The 19,352-nt window shown below is 43.9% G+C and overlaps 2 protein-coding genes across 2 annotated transcripts in view; both read left to right on the forward strand.

Annotated features, from left to right (window-relative positions):
• Positions 1-19,352, forward strand: part of LOC134483152 (uncharacterized) — a 757,250-nt gene that overhangs the window by 412,745 nt on the left and 325,153 nt on the right. The gene's annotated exons all lie outside the window — the stretch shown is intronic.
• On the forward strand, positions 7,799-10,737 carry LOC134483380 (disks large homolog 5-like). The gene is made up of 3 exons (XM_063278669.1): positions 7,799-7,945; positions 9,011-9,170; positions 10,360-10,737. Exons 1-3 carry the CDS (start codon positions 7,864-7,866, stop codon positions 10,505-10,507), a joined length of 390 nt encoding a protein of 129 aa, XP_063134739.1. The 5' UTR covers positions 7,799-7,863; the 3' UTR covers positions 10,508-10,737.

The following is a 19,352-nucleotide window of genomic DNA, read 5'->3' on the forward strand; positions in this document are numbered from 1 at the left end:
GGTGGTTTGGCATTCTCACCTAGGAGGCCCTATGCCTTTCTACCCCAGTTCCAACTCACCTCAGGCCCGGGCCTTCCCCCCATCCACTTCCCACGGAGCAGGGAGAGCAGCACCCACTAGAAATAAAAGGGAAGCCCTTGGTCCTGCCAAGAGTGAACCCCCAGTGAAGGGATTGTTGGGGGGAGGGTGGCAATGGGAGGAGGATGGGGAGGGGACACCCATTGAGAAGGGGAGGGGGAGAGGTTAGGGGGATGTTTGCCTGGAAACCCAGAAAGGTAAAAACAATTGAAATGTAAATAAGAAATACCCAATTTAATAAAGATGGAGAAAAAAATAGAAAGAAAAGGCACACATTTAAAACAGAAGAATATGGACCCTAATTGTAAACCACAGCTCTGTCAATTAATTATACCTTAAGGAAGCTCAGAAAAGCAGGCCAACAATTAATATTTTCTCGGTTTAAGTAAATAATAATGTCCGTTTCTTGCTATTGTGGAGGGAATTAAATAGATAATATGTAATCATGGAAATTTTGAAGTACCATCCATTTTTCTGTTCATTAAATCACTCTTCCTCATTTCATTGATCAAGTATGTATGTTTTCTTTTCATAATTACATGTATAATAAAACCAGCATAAAAACCTTCAGAATTGTATAAGGTTTCACTTTTAACAAATTAAATTAGTTGTTCTTTGTATTTCTGCTGAACATTTAAATGTTCTTTATATGTCCCAATGCTAGTTTATTAGGTACCTATAAACTTTAAACTCTTTGCCTGAGAGCATGAGTACTATTTAATTATATAGTAAATACACTTAGGCTGTCTTTGTATTAGAACCAATTATATCAGACTCTAAGAAAAATTACTATTGCTTTAAAGTTTGTGTGTGTATGAGTGAGAGTATGAGTATGAGTGTCTGTGTGTGTGTGTGTGTGTGTGTGTGTGTGTGTGTGTGTGTGCGCAGCACATGACCAAACAACTTTCAGGAGCCATTTCTCTCCTTCTGTCATGTGGGTCCGAGGATGTAACCCAGATGTTTGACTTTGGCAATAAATAATATTACCAACTAAATAAATAAATAAACAAACAAAAAACAAGCCACAAATCAACTTTAAAAGTAAAGGCCAGAAGTTCACAGAATAGTAGCATTGGCCTTACCATATCCTTTCTTTGGGGATGGGAAAATTAATGTTCTGAAATCCATGACCTTCAGGAAATGTGATATTCATGGAAATTCAATTCCTTTGCAGATGCTCCAGTTGTTGTGGCCAATTGCTAGAAAGGTCAGCTTAAGCTTGCAGGACCCCCACCATCCCTCCCCCTCGCCTCCACAGAAAGCTCAAAAGACACTGCCCAGAACTTACTCCACATTCCCTAGAACCACTTTCTTTGTCCATCATTTCTTTGAGACGAAAGGTCAGACTCCTTCACCCTAGTCTCTCCACAATCGACATCCCCCCTCCCAAAACACTTCTAAGACTGGAAAACATGTCTTAGGATGTATCTGCCAGACTGGGACTGAGACAAACTAGGGCACTGGTTGTCACTACAACATTGGTGACATAGCAGAGGACGCCAAGAACTCTCTAGGAGACAATAGAATGTCCAAGAAGGGACAGCAGATGTCATGGGGAGCAGACTTTGCCTCCCTGCTAATGTTCTCCCTGTACTGAGCATAAGCAGAGGTGGCCTTTCCACGAGACTTTCCCGGGGCAGAGCCACTGAGCATCTCCTGCTTCCAAAGCCAAATTTTCCTCAAGGGTTGATTATAAAAACCTTAGTAATTCCTATGCATCTAAATGAATGTTTCCTTCCAAATCCTGCCCAAAAATGTCTCATCCTAACTCAAATTATCCTCCTTCACCAATATTAGCCATTAAAAATTCCTGAGAAATAATACCAGTTTGAATATGCAGTCAAAATGTTCTCTTATCTTATTATGTACAGGTGCTTGAAATCACATCAAGAAATAGCCTGCATGGAAGGTTGCAACATGGGTGTGTGTTAGGGGAACACCCATGAAGCCTTGTGCTTAGCATTCAACGGTTGCCACAAAATTCCTTAGGAGGAAGACTTGAAATCATTATGGTGCTAGAAACAGTGTGGAGGCCAGTTGGCATAGGAAAGTGAAACATTAGAGCCACCAGTGAAGGCTCCTGTTGGGCCCTACCTTGGTGTTTCCCTCCCCCCTCGCTGAGCCTTTCAGCCTGCTATAGCAAGAAATTGTTTACACCTTTGACAGCTGCTCTTAGCCCTTGATTTGGGGCTGGGATTTATGATGGCACCCTTCCTCCCCACTGAGCTTTCCTGCTTCTTGTTTTTAAGAAGCTGTTTATGCCCCTGATTGGGCTGGAACTTTCACCTCACAGACTTGTCCTATTTTCCTGGTTGGGGATTTTCACCTGCCTTGTTGTTTTTCCACAGCTTTTGCCTCTGGTATATAAGGAGATCTCAGTAAAGCCTTGATGGCACTCGCTAAAAAGGGGTGACCCGTGTACGTGTTTTCTTACAACCCCACAAACCTACACCCGATATTCACACATTGTCGGCGCAGGCACTGACAATAGGTATCAAAATAGAAACTAGTAACTAGATTTAACCAAACTATCTCATTAATGCTGTATTTCCTGGTATTTTTTTATTTTTTTTGCTCTCCTAGAACCTGGAAGAGTCTTGGGGTTTTCTAATCCTACTCATAATTTATTATCCTTCCCAACACTATGGGCTTTGTTCTGTAAATGCTAACAGCGCCATCCAATACCTAGGATATTTTCTACTGACATGTGTGACGTGAGACAAAACAGTCCCTGTCATCCCTCACCTGAATAAACTTCCTTAGAGGACAGTGTAGTTGGAGGGTCCTTCTTTCCTCTCCAAGATCGAGAAACATTTCCAGTCTCCAGACAAGTGTGTCAGCCATTGTCCAGTGACTGTCTTGAGATGTCCACATTGTCAGCTGAGTGTCGTCATCCAGCCTGCCCTGTAATTGTCGTAGATGATTAATAGGGTTCCAGCCCTAGGATTTAATTCAGTGCTACAGTACCTGCCAAACACACTCAAAGCCCTAGCTGCCACCCTAGTCCTGTGTGCTCTAGAGAAAGAAAATAAAGATCCCCATTGTCTATCAAGTTTCTCCTCCAATAGAAGGAGAATCTTTGAATCTGCATCTGGTCTTTTAAGTAACTCTAAGCACCAGCTTCCCCACAGCTCCCTCCATCGATTCCATTATTGGTGCATTTTCAGTAACGCTCACTTTATATTTGGTGTGCAAAGAATATGCACCATGTCAGTAAAGTGTGTGTGTGTGTGTGTGTGTGTGTGTGTGTGTGTGTGTGTTCATCCATGAACTCACTATAAATTATTATCAAATGACCCAGAAGACCGTGGAGTAACCTGTCGATGTGCATGCAGAATTATGTTACTACCATTCCATGGCACCTTGCAGGGAACACTGAAATAGTGGGCCGCTTTAATAGAGCCTAAAACCAGGCTATGCATGGTTTTCGGTGAGATTGTGTTGTGCAACACCACAACAGAGATCAGCAGAAGCTTCATTTATTCCATGCTGCTGTTACCAAGAGGAGGCAAAGCCTCATCCCATAGAGAGTCTGGTAGGATCTGATGAAGGGCAATAAACTCAGGGTTGAAATCAAGCCTTTAGAAACAAAGAGAAAAATACAAAGTCAAGGAAAGCAAGAGCTGTCTTTTCTTCCTCTTTTTTTTTTTTTTGAGAAGAACCACAAGAGAGACAACCTCTTCCTCAAACTAACAATGCACAAGAGAGACAATACATGAATTAAAAATCAGAAATGAAATGAGGGACATAACAATAGACACTGAGCAAATTCCAAAATCATTAGTTCTTACTCCCGAGGACTTTACGCCAGAAAACTGGAATATTTATTCGATATTGTTGATTTTGTAGACAGATAACAATTACCAAAGTTAAATCCAGATCTGGGAAGGTATCTGAAAAATACCCCTAAGAAAATATATACACTCATTAAAGGTTGCATACATTATATATTATATTGCTTTCTTTTTGCATGATTAAACCCCTTCAAGGACATTTAGCTATGTTATAGAAAGTGTTACTTTTAAAACAAAAGGACAAAGAGAGAAATTGAGGAGTCACTGAGAGACACTTCCCTGACAGGATCAAGGAAAGACGGCTGAGAGATGCAAGCAGTGGCTGCAATGCTGCCCTTGAGAAGAAAATGTTTTTCTCACTTTACCTTACACTATGCTGTACTGTGTCCGTTTTTTGTGGAAGCAGCTCTCATGCTCTCTGGGTTATGACAAGTATATTGTGATACTAGGAAGAGGGGTGATTTGCTATGCAGATATTTTAAGGAGAAGCCTTTGCTCAGTCTCACTTCTTTGCCTAGTCTTGCCTCAGTCGTTCCTGGTATCATGGGAATAACGATCTTATTATATCTTGCCAAAAGGGAAAGTGAGGTAATCCATATTCATGCCTATATAAGGGTTAATAAGCTGCAGTTGCATCTGCCTTTGCTCTGCATCCCCTGTGTCCAGGTTATTTGTGACCATACCTGGGTCCCCAACACACTAGATGTTGACAAGCATCACCCTTCTCAGTGTCAGGTTTATTTTCTTTCTTTTTTGAAATCTATGATGTGGAGGCGTATTACAGCAACAATATGAAATAGCAGGCTGGCATGTATGAAAATTGCTGTGTTTAAGCTAGGTGTGGGGACAAGTCCTCAAAGGGAGCTGTTAAGATGGGAAACAAATAATGCATTTGTTGCTGGAATTGCGTTGCCTCAGCTGTGTTGCTCTGCCTGCTCAGTGTCCATTCAACAACACTCTGTTTCTACAGAGGAACTCAAGGTTTGCCCCAGCCGCCTGTGAGCTGTGATATGGGCAGAGAAAGGCCAGGACACAGTGGTGATTTCCCACTCCTCAGTTATGCTGAATTTTCCACTACTGTACTTGTATACACAAGTACAGTGTGGTCAGTTATTATAGATATTTGTCATTTCTTACAGAGGGCAACTATGATTGACTACACCCAATTCTATAAAAAACAAAACTCAGGAAACCTGGCCCTTGGCAGCAATGAATCAAGAAATATCTAGGATGGTAGGGCATGAATTCTGCCAAGCAATGAACTCAGATAAGTGGGGTTGTGAGGAAGATGTGTGGTTGAATAGCCCAATAGATTCACGTTGTATCATCTTGATTAATCTAAGGACAAAGAAGTGCAGTATCTCTGATGGCTTTCTTCTAACCCCTTGAAAGGTTCACTGGGGTTTGACCTCAGTTCTTCATTCTTCTTGCTGGGGCAGCAACACTCAGGGAAGCTTGAGATTGCCATAGGCACAGTATTAGGCTAGAAATGCTGAGTAGGTGATACTAAGTTGTTCAGATGGTGATACCCATTTCATTTGTTCTTAACGTGGACCTAATGAAAGACAGATAGAGGTCCTTAGAATACAAAGATCATTTCCAGTTCTTTTCTACCTTTCCTGAATGAAAGACTGGTTGGCAGAGAATGGTAAAAATTCAAGAATTGGTAGATGATGCTTTGAATGAAGGGTGAGTTTCTGTGCTTGTTTTAGACAGGTTCTCAATTACCCTATCTTGTTCTCTAAGTTGCTCGTCAGGTTCACTTTGAGCTCAAATAAAGCTGCTTCCACTTTCCAACAGGTAGTCTTACAAAGGGGCCTCCAAGGACTGTGAGGACAGCATTAGCCAATGAGAATTGAGGTGTGTAACCCACAACTATAGCTTTATCTGAAAGACCCTCAGACAGAGGAGACTCTCGCTCCAGTCCTGAGGTCAATCACCAACCCATGAACACACAGGACTCAGTCTTGATGTAAAAACAAGAGGTTTACTTTGGGATACCAATGCACTGGGGCTCGACATGGTCCCCACGCAGGAGGGATGTGAGGAGCCTCGAACAACAGAAATGTACAGCTTAAACAGTCATTTACGATCACACAGTTTCATTAGCTCAGCTATTTCGGTGCCAAGGATAACTAGGCAGATGTTTCTCATCCTGGAATTCCTGGGATAAGGCCATAACCACATCAATGCAGCTATTTCAGTACCAAGGACGTCTGACTTGATATATGTTTTCTTATCCTGGGGTTCCCAGGACAAGGATCAAGGATATCTGTCTTGGCAGGTGTTTCTCTTCTGGAGTTCCCAGGACAAGGCTATAGCGATGTCAGCCTATAGCACAGCTGCATTCAGTACCAAGGACATCTCACTTCTATAGTGGTCAGTCAGCTTCCCAGAGATGTTTCCTGTCTTGTAATTGCCCTGCAGTAAATATGTTCTATACCCTCTGTTCTTATGGTCGGGCAGCTTCCTAGAGAGTGGGTGGGAATGTGCTTTCTGTACTTTCTGGTCTATTGTCTAATGTCAAGGGGCCAAGCGAGGGCCAGCTTAGAAGATTCTCATGCTTAAGAAATGGCTGTACTGATATCAAAAGGGGATCTTTCATATCCACTTTCTTCCAAGTCTACCAGCCATCTGAGATTGTTGCTGTAATATGCCTGACAATCAAGGACACAGAAAAATAACTTGATACACAGCAAGGACATGGCAATCATATCCTGTGTCGTTATGTATGTTCTGGATGAGGTTTGTTAAAATGACAATATTGCACAAAGCTCTATGTAGGACCCATCAAATTAAGGGTCACTATGCACCGTCATAGCTAAAATGGCCTGGTCAGAAGTGACCACTGGATCACTCTTCTGTAACTTCACATGAGAGGCTTGTGCTTTTTGTGTTTTTTATTTTTGTGTTTTTTTTCTTATTTATTTATTTATTTATTTATTTATTTATTGCTTTATATGTTGTCAGGAAGATAGTTCAAGTCATAGATCTGCCCCCAAAATCTGAGCTTTGCTACTAATACTGTAAACAGTATTAGTGTATGCATTCAATAAAATAACAGGTTTTTTTTTTTTTAGTACGATAGATGCTTTTGTGTTTTGTGGGGTGATCCATGAAACAGGAGTGAAGATGCTTGTTTCTTACTCTGTCCACTGAGTTATGTCTCTAGGCTTGTCCTACTACTTTGGCTGCATCCCCCCCCCCCACATCTGCTGACTATTTTATTTTTCAGATGAAATCACATGTTATAGCTTAGAGAGGCCTGTAAGCAATCCTACTTTGGTAACTTAAGTGCAAAGAGGAGAGCCCCACACTCAGCCTGAGGGTGCATTCACTGGTGGATCCAATATTTCAGTTTCCTCTCCTAACAGATCACCACATTGTTGCCAGGACCATAATGAATGCAATTCTTTCTCCTAAAGAATCTGGTGGCAACTGTCAAATGTTAAGCACAAAGCTTCAGGTTGTACCTATAACACACACCCACATTGCAACCTACCCTACAGGCTATTTCTGGGTGTGATTTCATGCACCTGCACATGATGAGACAGGAGACCTCTTTGGCTAATTATAGGAACTGGTGTGATTTCTCAGTAATCTTTAATGGGTAATATTGCTGACTGAGGAGAATTTGAGGTAGGATGAAACATTTCTGTGCAGGGATTGGGGAGGAAGCACTCATTTAGATACAAAGCAATGACTTAGGTTTTTCCAATCAAGCCTAGAGCCAAATTTGGCTTTGGAAGCATGTGGTGCTCAGTGGCTATGCCACAGGGAATTCCCCTGAAGAGGGTCCATCAGCTTTTGCTCAGTACAGGGAGAACATTAGCAGGGAGGCAAAGTCTGTTATCCATGACATCAGCCGTCCCTTCGTGGACATTCTATTGTCTCCTAGAGACTTCTTGGAATCCCTGTGATGTCACCAGTATCGTTGTGACAACCAATTCCCTACTTTTTCTCTTAGTGTCCAAAGGATATATCCAGAGACATGTTTGCCCGTCTTTGTAGGCGCTTTGGGAGAGTTGATGTTGATAGAGAAGAGTCTAGAGTGAAGCAAACGCAACCTAAAGGTAATGATGGACACAGGACATGGGGAATGTGGAGTAAGTTCTGGGCAGTGTATGTTGAGCTTCCTGTCAGGGGTGTGTGTGGGGTTCTTCCACTGGTCTTTTTAGTAACGGGCCACAACCACTGGAACATCTCCACAGATATTGAATTCCATGATTATCACAATTCCTGAAAGTCAAGGTTTTCATATCATTAGTTTCTCCATAACTACATGGAGGATATGGCAATGCCTACGCTATTATTGGGTGAACTTCTAGTCTTTACTTTTACAGTGCATTCGGTATGTTAAATTGATATTATAACACCATAAGTAGTCATGGAGGGTATAACTTTTCTTAATTAAACAGGGCATCAATGTACTTCACTTTCATTGCTTCTTTAAATTCAGTGACTATCTGAGAGTAGTAAGAGGGAGAGAATTTTGCTCCTGGCCATGACCTTACATTCTTAGAACTCTTCTGACTACCTCTGGCTGATGGGGCCAAACTTACCTTCATATATTAGAGGTTCTGTGTGGCAGATATTTTTCTACAGTAGCCAAACTATATGGAGCAGGTCGAGAAAGAGCCTGTAACCTATTGGCACTTCTGGGGCATTTGTCATTTCAGTAGGGGGAATTAATATGTCTGTTGACCATATCCTCCCCCTACATGACTTTTTAATGCAAAGTTATTGGACTAGAGTAACAGTGTAGGATATCTGAGTATCCCTGATCAATCAAGTCATTGTGAATGCTGAATTGATGATCTGAATTCTGAAACCAGAGTGGTGAGGGTCCTGAAACCAGGTTGTAGCCTGCGTACCTGATAATAATCCTGGAGAAGGCATCTCTCTGGTACTTGTAAGCCTGTGTGAGCGGGCATAGGGAACACCTGGCTGCTTACATCTCTTGGTCTCTATATAGTAGTCGGGGAACTGTGATCCACTTAGGATGCCTCTTACACAGACCAAACTCCTTGCAGTGACACTGGCTTCCAAGCATGTTCTCCTGTTTGGACCTCACTGTGGTCTGTGTATGCTCTATGCATTCGCCCCATGCGGGTTCACTTGTGTTCTTCTACCTACAGAGGCCTACAGACAGACGTCATCCCCTGAAAATGTCCTAAACAAGGTGCAGGCCAACGAGGAAGAGGAGAGGCTGAATAGTGAACTGGAACTAACTACCAAGGAGAGAAATGAGCTGACAGAACGCCTCCTTTATGTGACAGGTGGATCCATGAGCAAGAGGTATGCATTGCTCCAAACAAAGGACCTTGTTCTAAACCTCATCTCCCATAGAGAGGAGATTCAGAACCTGACCCTTACTGAGGAGTGAGTTTGGAAATGGACTCTCTGATTCCGCCTTTGAAAATCTGAACTTGTGATCTGAGTGAAGATTTCAGGGATAAAGTCACTGGAGCATGAGATCCCAGTGTACAATTGGAAAGCCCTTGACAGGTGGCAGCTTTGCAAGGTTCTAGGTGCTGTGAGTTTGTGGAGAGTGTTTGTACTTGCTAGGAAGGTGACTGAACGCTATCATCTCATGGCAGCACCCTTAGGTGACAGGTCCCACATTGTTCATCTCCATGCTTAACTAGAAGGCCTGAGGCTCAGGCCTATTCCTTCTTGTCTGTGTGCATTAAACACTGAGACAGTAATGGTGCATATATTTCTACTGATTCTCATTGTGCTCTTTCCATATTTGTCTCTCTTTCTCATTCTCTGAGTCTGTTTACTTTTCTTTTCTTGTGGGTGTGTCCCAGTTTGTGTGTCTGTATGTGCACAGGTCTGCATGCATATGCACAACTTTTATATGTTTCTGTGTCCCTCCACCCTTGGAATTTAGGGGTCTGTTTTTTGACCTCAGGATATACGTGTATAATAGTTTCATGGAGGTGTAAGTGCTTTATTTTGGAAGCCCCACTTTCAACAGTACAGTTCTTTGCCTGTGTGGTCACATTTGTCTATACATTTGTATGCCTTGAGCAGATTATAAGTTTGTGGCAATATCTGGTCTCATCTCCAGAATTATGTGTACTGTCTGCCTCTAGAATATTAGTTATTCGGCTTGTAGCATTCCACTTGTCAAAACAGGAAAAATGAAATCAGAGGTTTCTGGATGTGTGTGTGTGTGTGTGTGTGTGTGTGTGTGTGTGTGTGGTTGGGTAAGCTCTGTGGCCTAGGCTCTTGACAGCATAACAGGTTTGAATGCAGATCCAGCCCTCCTGATTGAAAAAAGTGAGCCAGGGAACCCTTTATCTGGGTGCTTAGCTTCTGTTGTCCTGGGCACACAATTCCAAGTTTCTGAAGCTGAAGAAGATCCAAATATGTAGAATTCAGAAAGTGTCCTTCCAGGGCTGGGGTAGTACAGGGCACAGCCTGAGTTCATATAATCCTAAACCTCGATGTTCATTGGGTTCTATCTTCCTGGGGCCAGCCCCTACTTCAGGCCAAATCCATTTTATGAAAACTTGAAGATAAAGGAGAAAGAGGTCATGTCATTACTGCACAACTTAGACACAAAGAACATTGAACATCGTGAGAAATTTCAGGAGCTCAAGAAGGAGATTAACTTCTATCGGTAAGTACTGGTCAGAAGGGCCCATCACTTGTGGAATGGCCATGTCTGCCTCTCTTTGTTCTGGACTGGAGAGCCTGCAGCTCTGGGTCCATGTCTTCTGCTGTTTAAATATCACTGTGCCGTGGGTCTTTTGGACTCAGTTTCAGTTCTTTAAGACACTGTGACTTCTCACCACAGTGTCTATGCATCTTTACAAGGCTCTGGATAGAACTACACTGATTAAGGCATCAGATTGTTATTAGGCCAACCTGCGGCTCTGGGGTCATACCAGGTTTAACAAAGCTCAATGTGTGGACCACATGGTTTGCATGACCTCCCTTGGTTCTACTGTCCTCTTGTGGTTGTTTACTGCCTACTAATTGATGTTGCCCCGATGCATTTGGCTCTCATGTGTAGTTGTAGATCCCTTGTTCTTTTGGACAGACATGGACTCTTATTGGTGCTTGGGTCACAGAAACAATTTATTCTTCCCTGGATTGGCCGTTTGCTGTTTGTGCAGCAGCCTTACATGTATGGAGATGTATTCTATGAAGTCTTTATGGGTATCTGGGTCCTGGTGGAGTTTGTGGGATTTGGCAGTTGGAATGGGAGGAAGAGGCTTCAGGATCTTACTATGCAGAGTGTGTTTCCAGCAACCTGCACAGCCGGCTCCTGATGGACCAGGCATGTATGAAGAAGAAGTTGGTCACATTGAGGCAGGAGAGCAAGGAGGTACAGCGATATTTGTTTGAGTTGAACCCGAATGATGAAGACGAACAGGAGAAGATCAGTAACCTCCAGACCCAGCAAAATGTGGCAGGAACAAGCAGCTGAGTCAGATTAACAATGTCTGATACCATTTGCCTATTGGATACATCTTTGCTTCCCCTATCACCTTTCTAATCTCCCCACACCCAGTCAGTCACCCACCTCATGTGATAGAGTTATTCATTGCTCTGTGTATGCACAAGTATTCTGGGATGTTAACCACTCTTCAGAAACTGAATTATGGGCAATTATACTTCTCTGCCCTTTTTGAAACTGCAGTCCAGAAATGGTGACAGAGGAATAACATATCACATGACTGCATCTCCCTGTCATAGATTGGATGCTATGAAGAGTTTTGAACGAGTTCTTGGTCATGTGACAAAGGTTATACAGGGGTCATGTGATGGTTGGAAGCACCTTGTAGGGATAAGAACCAAGTGCAAATGGCAAATGAGTCCTGGTCATTGGCTTTGATCTGGGTATCATGTGGCCTTCTCTTTCTTCCTGCACCCCAATTAGGTCTCTCCCCATTTCCCCATTTCTGGTTTGCACTGGTAGAGTCTGAGGAGCAGCTTGTTCTCCCACAGTACTGTGAGGGTTGCTGGTGATGTTCCCAGCCTGCAGAGATATCAGCAATGATTTCAGTGAAAAGATCAGTGCTGTCTGTCCAATGCAGCTGAGGGGACAGAAGGCAGCAACTTGACAGCTGGTATGCATGTCCCCACCAAATCAGTGTCTTAATAGCTGCCTTCTCCTCCCAGGTCTCAGAAACTGCAGGAGACATGGCATAGGACGGATCCCAGGAAGACAGCCCCCTGAGGAATGAGTTTCTCTCTCAGGAGTTCCCTGTGACGACAATCCTCACAGTCAAAGACTTTTGGGGGGAATATTCTTCTTCTCAGATAATTTCTTCAATGTATAGAGACCCTAAATTTATGTATCCGTATGCCAGCCTGTCTGGTTGAGGTCCTTCTCCTTTCTCATACGGACAACACCATTTGAGAGACATCTGAGGGGAATGCCTTGACGTCTTGTCCTAGAGGAGAAACAGCACTACAACTGTGTTTCTAAATGTTCATTAAGAAAATGCTGTTAAGAAATGTTTTTGGTTATGCTTTTCATTGAAGTTTTCTTTTTGTTATTTCATAGTTATATATTCTTGTTACTGTTTTTCATTTTTTATACCATTTTAGTTGTTCATTTTATGCCTGTTTTTTGTAAATTGTATTCCTTATGAATAAAAATTGATTTGTAACTCTTGACTCTTAAGACCATCTTATTCAAGGGTCCTTTCCCCTCCTGTAGACTTAGAACTGACAGCTAGATATGGATCTTTGCATGGTCCAGTGAATTCAAAGCCACCAAGGGGTACACAGGGTGATAGTGTCTTTTGTGTGGATAATGTGACTTTTTTTATGGACACACACTTTATGATGTAATCACTGACATACTGTATCCATGCTGTCATGTATTGTGCTCATCCTAGTCTATATCAGTCTACAACACACATTCCTTATTGACTGTGTGCACCAGATATTGAGTAACACACACTTATGCCTGTAGAGCTGCAGAAAAAATGACAACTTACACAAAGGAATATAGAATAATCCTAATCGAGAACCATGTGCCTCAGTTTTTCTTACAATACAGCATTAGTATTAAACCACAAAGATAATGACCATCAACGTCATTTTAGGAAATAGGTTTTTATAGGTGCTGTTTCACTTGATCATTCATATGCTGTGTTTTTTATTGTTGCTGATTATATTTATTTTTATCATTTAACTCAATGGATCTTTTTTTTTCAAATGTATGTCTGGGCCACTCCTGAGTGCATTTCCCTCATGATCCAAAAGAGGGAATAGCATTCCCCATTGTAGATGATTGTTAGGGACCATGTGGCTCTTTTGAGAGAGCAGCAGATGCTCTAACCTGGGAGTCATCACCACAGCTCCTGTAGGTAGCTTTTGTCCTTCCAGGGCATGTGCTGTACTAGGTGGACACGATCACCTCCCATTTAGGAGAGAGATCTCAGGAGATGTGTATGTACAGGTGGTTGAGCAGTGCCTGCTCAATGTGGTAGGCTGCTAGGCAACCAACTGAACCCCAGCCCTGCTCCACCTGCATTCTTCGAGGCAGAGTTTCTATAGCCCAGGATGGTCTAGAATGCATCATCTACCTATGTCTTTTTTCCACTAATGCTAGGATGAGGAGCATATGTCCTCCACACCCTTCTTTCCCAACAATGAACATGCTCATGGTCTGGTTATCACATGGCCATGAGGGAGGTAAATAACACTCAGCCAAAACAGAGGCACATTGCCACAGTCACACAGACAGCCTGGACAGATCTGACACGATCAGCACCAGGTTTGACTGCCACTGCATGAAGCAAGGTCCTCCAGTGTTAGGACAACCATTCAAACAGCAAAGAATGAACCTGTTCCCAGCATCCGAGGAGTGGGAGACCCAGAAACCCATGTGTCAATGTGGCCATTTGGAAAATGGAAGAGGGGAGGCAGGGAAGCAGGCAGAACTGGACACAGTTGCAGGGACCCAGGCAAAGAGGGAATATTGGGGCAGAGTCTATGAGATGTCAGTAGGCAACAGGCCAGCTGGGACTAGTGTGGGTACAGGGCTTCTAGTGTGGGTATGAGAGGAGCAAAAGTAGCAATGGTCAGATTCTGATGCAGCATAAAGATTGGAAGGAGCTTAGATCGTCTCAGTGTCGTATAGGGACATTATAGACACTGATGGGCAGTGTGGGGATTGCAGGGTCCCTTATAGTGGTCTCTGCAGGTGTCAGGGCTCTGTCAGACCTATGACTATCAGGCAGGCTCTGAGTGCAAGTGAGAGTCACGGGACAGGCCCTGTGTACAGCCTGGTTTGGGGACATTTCCAGGTGCCCCATGGACTGCAAAATAAAGGCAAAGGACACAGGGAAGCCAGCAGTTCCCATGCACAGGACATATACTAGTAGACCTTTCTAGAATTTCCATAGACCATCTGTCACTAGTCCTCACTATAGAAGGCACCAGCATTCTGCCCTCTACTTCAATTGGTGAGACAGCTAGTCTAACTCCATCAGTAAGGCCTCAGGGAAGACAGTAAGAACTCACAGGTGACCCCTTTTACTATTGAAACAGGGTCTTCCTATGGAGCCCAGAGTGACCGTAGGGTCCTAATTCTCCTGCCTCACAGTGACTGTAAATTCAAATCTACCTTCAACAGCAATTGATTCATAGCACAGGGGGGAAGATCAGATTAAGGCTATCTAATTGCCCCAGGATGGTAGGATTACCAGGGTCCTAGTAAGTTTCTCCAGCCTTAATTACAACCTGAGTCAGTCCTGCTGTGTGGGATATCTCCTGCTGCCCAGTGATATCACAACTTGGAGTTCTTTGTCAAATATAAGCTGTTATGGGAATGAAGTAGCCACACAATAAACACTGGTCTGGATACTCCTAGGTCAAGAATCCCCTGTTGGAAATGCCTTGGACCGCACCATTTTACATTCTGGATCCTTCTGGCTTTTTAGCAGATTTATAAATACAAAAAAGAAAAATGGGCATAGTAATTTAAGCCTATGATCCCAGTCATGGGAAACTGAGTCAGGGTGATGGAAGACTGTAAGTTCCAGGCCAACCTGTGTTTCAAGAAAAAAAAAAAAAAGGCATGGTGAAGTTTCCACTCAAGTAGAAACCAAAAGGCTTTCACATGGGGCCTGCAATCCACTGGTCAGCACTCCCATCGTCACAGCCACAGGGAGACACTGGGGAATTTTTCCCACTGTCTCTCTTTGGGATGCAGTCCACCCCATGATTCTATGTGAGGAATGCCCCAAAGGTTGCATCATGTGAGGGACCTAGATAGTTCCAGGATTGGGAGAATTCAGGAGTTTATAATTAGGGATGATCTACAGCTACGGCAAAGCCTTTTCCCTCCACATGGCAGCCCCAGGTTTGGCCCCAACAGTAAAAATAAAATCCCCCCAAAATAATGCGAACAAAATATCACGAAGCCTAAACGTCTGACCAGTCTCCTCAAAAGTGCACAGGAACCTGACTCCACATTTAGGACCCACTATGGCCTCTGTGACCTGTTTGAAGGGATCTAATATGGGAATTAGTACAGTATGACTTATCCTTATGGATATCTTTGGTGACAATCACCACCTGACCCCTGAAAACCCATCTACCTGGGAGGCTCAGCACTCATGTCACCAAAAAAGCCCAGATCCTAGGGCCAGCATGGGCAGGAGGTGAAGAAAGTTTGTCTCTCGTGAACATCAGTTGCTGCTCCTGGCCTGACTCTATCCTCAGGAGACAATGTCGCCCCAGAAAGTGTGGGTGTCATTGGCTCTTCCCAGGCCAAGACTGGGATACTGCTTAAGTTCCACAATGCACAGCAGTGATCACTCTAGAGCTAAATGTTCTACAGCTGAAAGGGGTGGGTCCTCTGTTGGCCATGCCCGTCCCCAGCAGTGTTTAGTGCACTCTGAGTGGAGCTTCAAATGAGAGGGACTTCTTGAGGCTACTCCAGTGGAGAATGGCAGATTCATCAGAACAGGGAACAGGGTGAGTTCAGAGCACAGCTGGGAGGAATTTAGGGATGCCAAGCCATGACTAAGACCAGATCCTGGGCTGACAGGCAGTTGAGCTGGAGAACTGGCATCCAAAGTGTGACTACCTGAATTCCTCTTAGACCAAAAGCCCTGGATCTGAGCTACTTTGCTGCATTCTCCTGAGCAGGGTCCCAGACGCAGCTCAGAATCGGGGTTGTGCATGGACTTTGGTGCTGGCAGCAGGTGGCTTAGCCACAAAGTGCCCAGCTTTCCCATCTGTGCCCACTCAAACTCCTCTGTCTCATTTTAGGTGTGTTTGGTATAGTTTTGAGACAGGGTATCTTGTAGCAGCACAAACCTGCTTTAACCAACACTGTAAGGTAAAAGCAACCCTGAATTCAAGATCCTCCAACCCCTCTGTCCCAAGTCCTGGAATTAAGACCTCCAGCTGTGACCATTTTACTTCAGCATAGGATACATCTGTGTTAGAGTGAGCTTTGGAAATACTGGAGTTCCTTAGAATTCAGGTTTCCTTAATTCTTGACAGGAGTTTTGTGATGATGCTGATGAGAGAGTCAGGAGTTACACTGGGAGAGGTAACAGTCATGGCAGCCCTGAGTGCTCAGTGAAAGTCAAGACAGAAGCCTGCTGATTAGCACCTGAGTGAAAGTGGGAGGATTCAGAGTTCAAGAACAGACTCAGTTACATACCTAAGACCATATTGCAACATTTTTGTTTCATTTTTGGCTTGTTTTCTTTGAGACAAGGTGTTAATATATAGCCCTGGCTGTCCTGGAACTCACAATGCCTCTACCTCCCAATGGATTGAATTAAAGGCATGTGCCAACATGCACTGCCACTAAATAATTTTTAATTAAACTTTCGGGCAAAATCCAGTAATCCCAGTGCTTAAGAGGCCGAGGCAGGGAGATATCTGGTTTCCTGACAAGTCTGGTCTACAGAGAGCATATCAGAACTGCCAGGGCCGAACAGAGAAACCCTGTCTCAAAAAATAAACAACAAAATGTGTTTTTTTTTTTTTAAAGAAAAGAGGACGGGGGGCGGGGAGGTTGGGGATTTAGCTCAGTGGTAGAGCGCTTGCCTAGGAAGCACAAGGCCCTGGGTTCGGTCCCCAGCTCCGGAAAAAAAAAAAATTAGGAACGATTTGTCAGAGAATTAGAGGCAGAGATCCAAAAGATATTGGGCAGTTCAGAGTCTAGCTTCTGAGATGAAACTGGACACCCTGGGGTTAGGGTGAGGATTCTCATCTTGGACTGGTAGACAGAGGGTGGCTTCAGGGATGGAAGGCTCAGTCAGTCATTAGTCAGGATTCTCAATCAAGAGGGTGTTGTAAGATCCAAAATGTGTGAGCAGTGTTCTGCATGAGACTAGAAGAACCCGCCTACCCATACAAAACAGCCAATGAAGAGTAATCACAAGCATACGTCTGGAGGTCCATGGAGAGGTTAACGTCCACCTTAGTGTGGATTATTCAGAGCACAGGTGGAGAGGAGTAGAAGAGCTGATGGTGGCTGAGGCAGGAGAGGAGTTCGGGTGTGAATTTGAGCCAGTAAAACGAAGCTTGTAGGTCGGGCAGAGCAATGAGAGGTCTAACAGCATAGCTGTTGATATCCTTCAGATTAATTTGTCTTAAGAGCCTCATGCCATAGCCAAGGACAGGAATAGATCTGACTATTGGGTGGGTGGGCTCACATAGCCCAACAGGTTTGGCCTTGCCTCTGTGGGATTCCAAGTCTCTCCCTTTAGACACAGCCATGGTGAAGGTGTAGTAGTAAAGGTGCAGTTTGCTTTGCAATGCTTGGCTTATGGTGTTGAGTACTTCATGCTCCACAGAGCTAGGGAATGTCCTAGAAGCCAGGGAGGCTGAGCCATGAGGAAGACAGGTCTCTGGGAGAGAGAAATGATAACCAAAGTCACTAAGAACTTCCTGAATCACAGTGTCTGTTAACCATATATTTTATTTACTTATTTTATGTGCCTGAATGTTTCACCTAATAAATGCTTGTGCACCATGTGGTATGTGTGGTGCCCGTGAAGTCCAGACTGATTCCCTAGAATTGCAATTTCAGGTTAATAGGAGCCACCATGTGGCCACTGGGAACTGAACCTTGGTCTTCTGCTCTTAGCCACTAAACCAACCATCTCTTCAGCACCACCCCCCAATTGTATAGTCATTAAGATTTAACCATTTGGCCTTCAGTATTTGAATTAATACAGATGTGACAAAAGTTATAGTTAACATGGTGGTTCAGGTATAGACAGGCAGGCATCTCATTGTATACAAAATATGAATCCTTCCTTCCTTCCTTCCTTCCTTCCTTCCTTTCTTTCTTTCACTTCTTTCTTCCTTCCTTCCTAACTTTCTTTCTTTCACTTCTTTCTTTGTTTGTTTCTTTCTTTGTTTGTTTCTTTCTTTGTTTGTTTGTTTCTTTCTTTCTCTCTCTCTTTCTTTCTTTCTTTCTTTCTTTCTTTCTTTCTTTCTTTCTTTCTTTCTTTCTCTTTTTGTTTTACTCTTGGAGACAGTGTTGTTTTTTGTGTAGCTGACCTGGAATTAGCTCTGTAGAGGAAGCTGGCCTAGAATTCAGAAATCTGTCTGCCTCTGCCTCCCAAGTGTTAGGATCAAAGGCCTGTGCCACCACCACCACACATCCTTCTGTTTAAAGGAAAAATGTAGTCTTACAGGTCAGCATGAGTTTAGCACCGGTATAGACATTTTCCTAGGCCTCAGGAGTCTAGAGTTCATGAAGGATTTGCTGCCTTCCCCTTTAGCCCTGGCTAACTATGAGAGCTCCACACACATGGGTGTTTGCTTCATTAGAGTCTGGAGGATGAGGGTCACAGGCTGAGGTAACTGTGTAGAGCAAAGGATGCCTGGTGAAGGTCAAGTGGGTAAAATGCTGAAATGCTAAGGGAAGAGGCCTATGGTTGGCGCCTCCTACACCTGAGACTTCCAACGCCGAAAAGCAGGGGGTAGAGAGTGAGGATGCAGAGTGCACACAGGTCAGGAAAAGGCCATGTTCCTGAAGCCTGCATGAGTGGTGGACAGGCTCTGGGGCACCATGAGGGACATCAGGAGCTTCTGCACTTTGTAGAATAACAGGGTTCCAGGTTACCTCACATGCCCATGATTTGCCCCCTACTGCAGGAAGAAGCCAACACCAGAAGCCTCCAGCTCCCAGCCCTGCTTTTGCCATGTAGGTTTATCCAGAAAGAGCTTGGAAGTCCCTGGACTTGGAGTCTCAGGTGGTTGTGAGCCACCTGTCCCTGGTGCTGGAGACTGAACTCAAGTCTTCTGCAAGAGCAGCAAAGACCCGTGCGCTGCCTGGCCCAGCCAGGGCTGTGAAATGGTGTTTATTTTCATGCTGAACAAGCCCAACAACAGTTTAGGTCCCTAGAAGCCACATAAACCTGGATGCAGTAGTGTCTGTCATCCAGCCCTTCCCACAGGGAGATAGGAGCCTAAAGTGGACATTCTCTAGGATTAGGGGGAAGGGCAAGCCTAGCATACACAGCCATG

This window comes from Rattus norvegicus, chromosome 19, assembly GCF_036323735.1.
Source record: "Rattus norvegicus strain BN/NHsdMcwi chromosome 19, GRCr8, whole genome shotgun sequence".
Classification (NCBI taxonomy): Eukaryota; Metazoa; Chordata; class Mammalia; order Rodentia; family Muridae; genus Rattus; species Rattus norvegicus.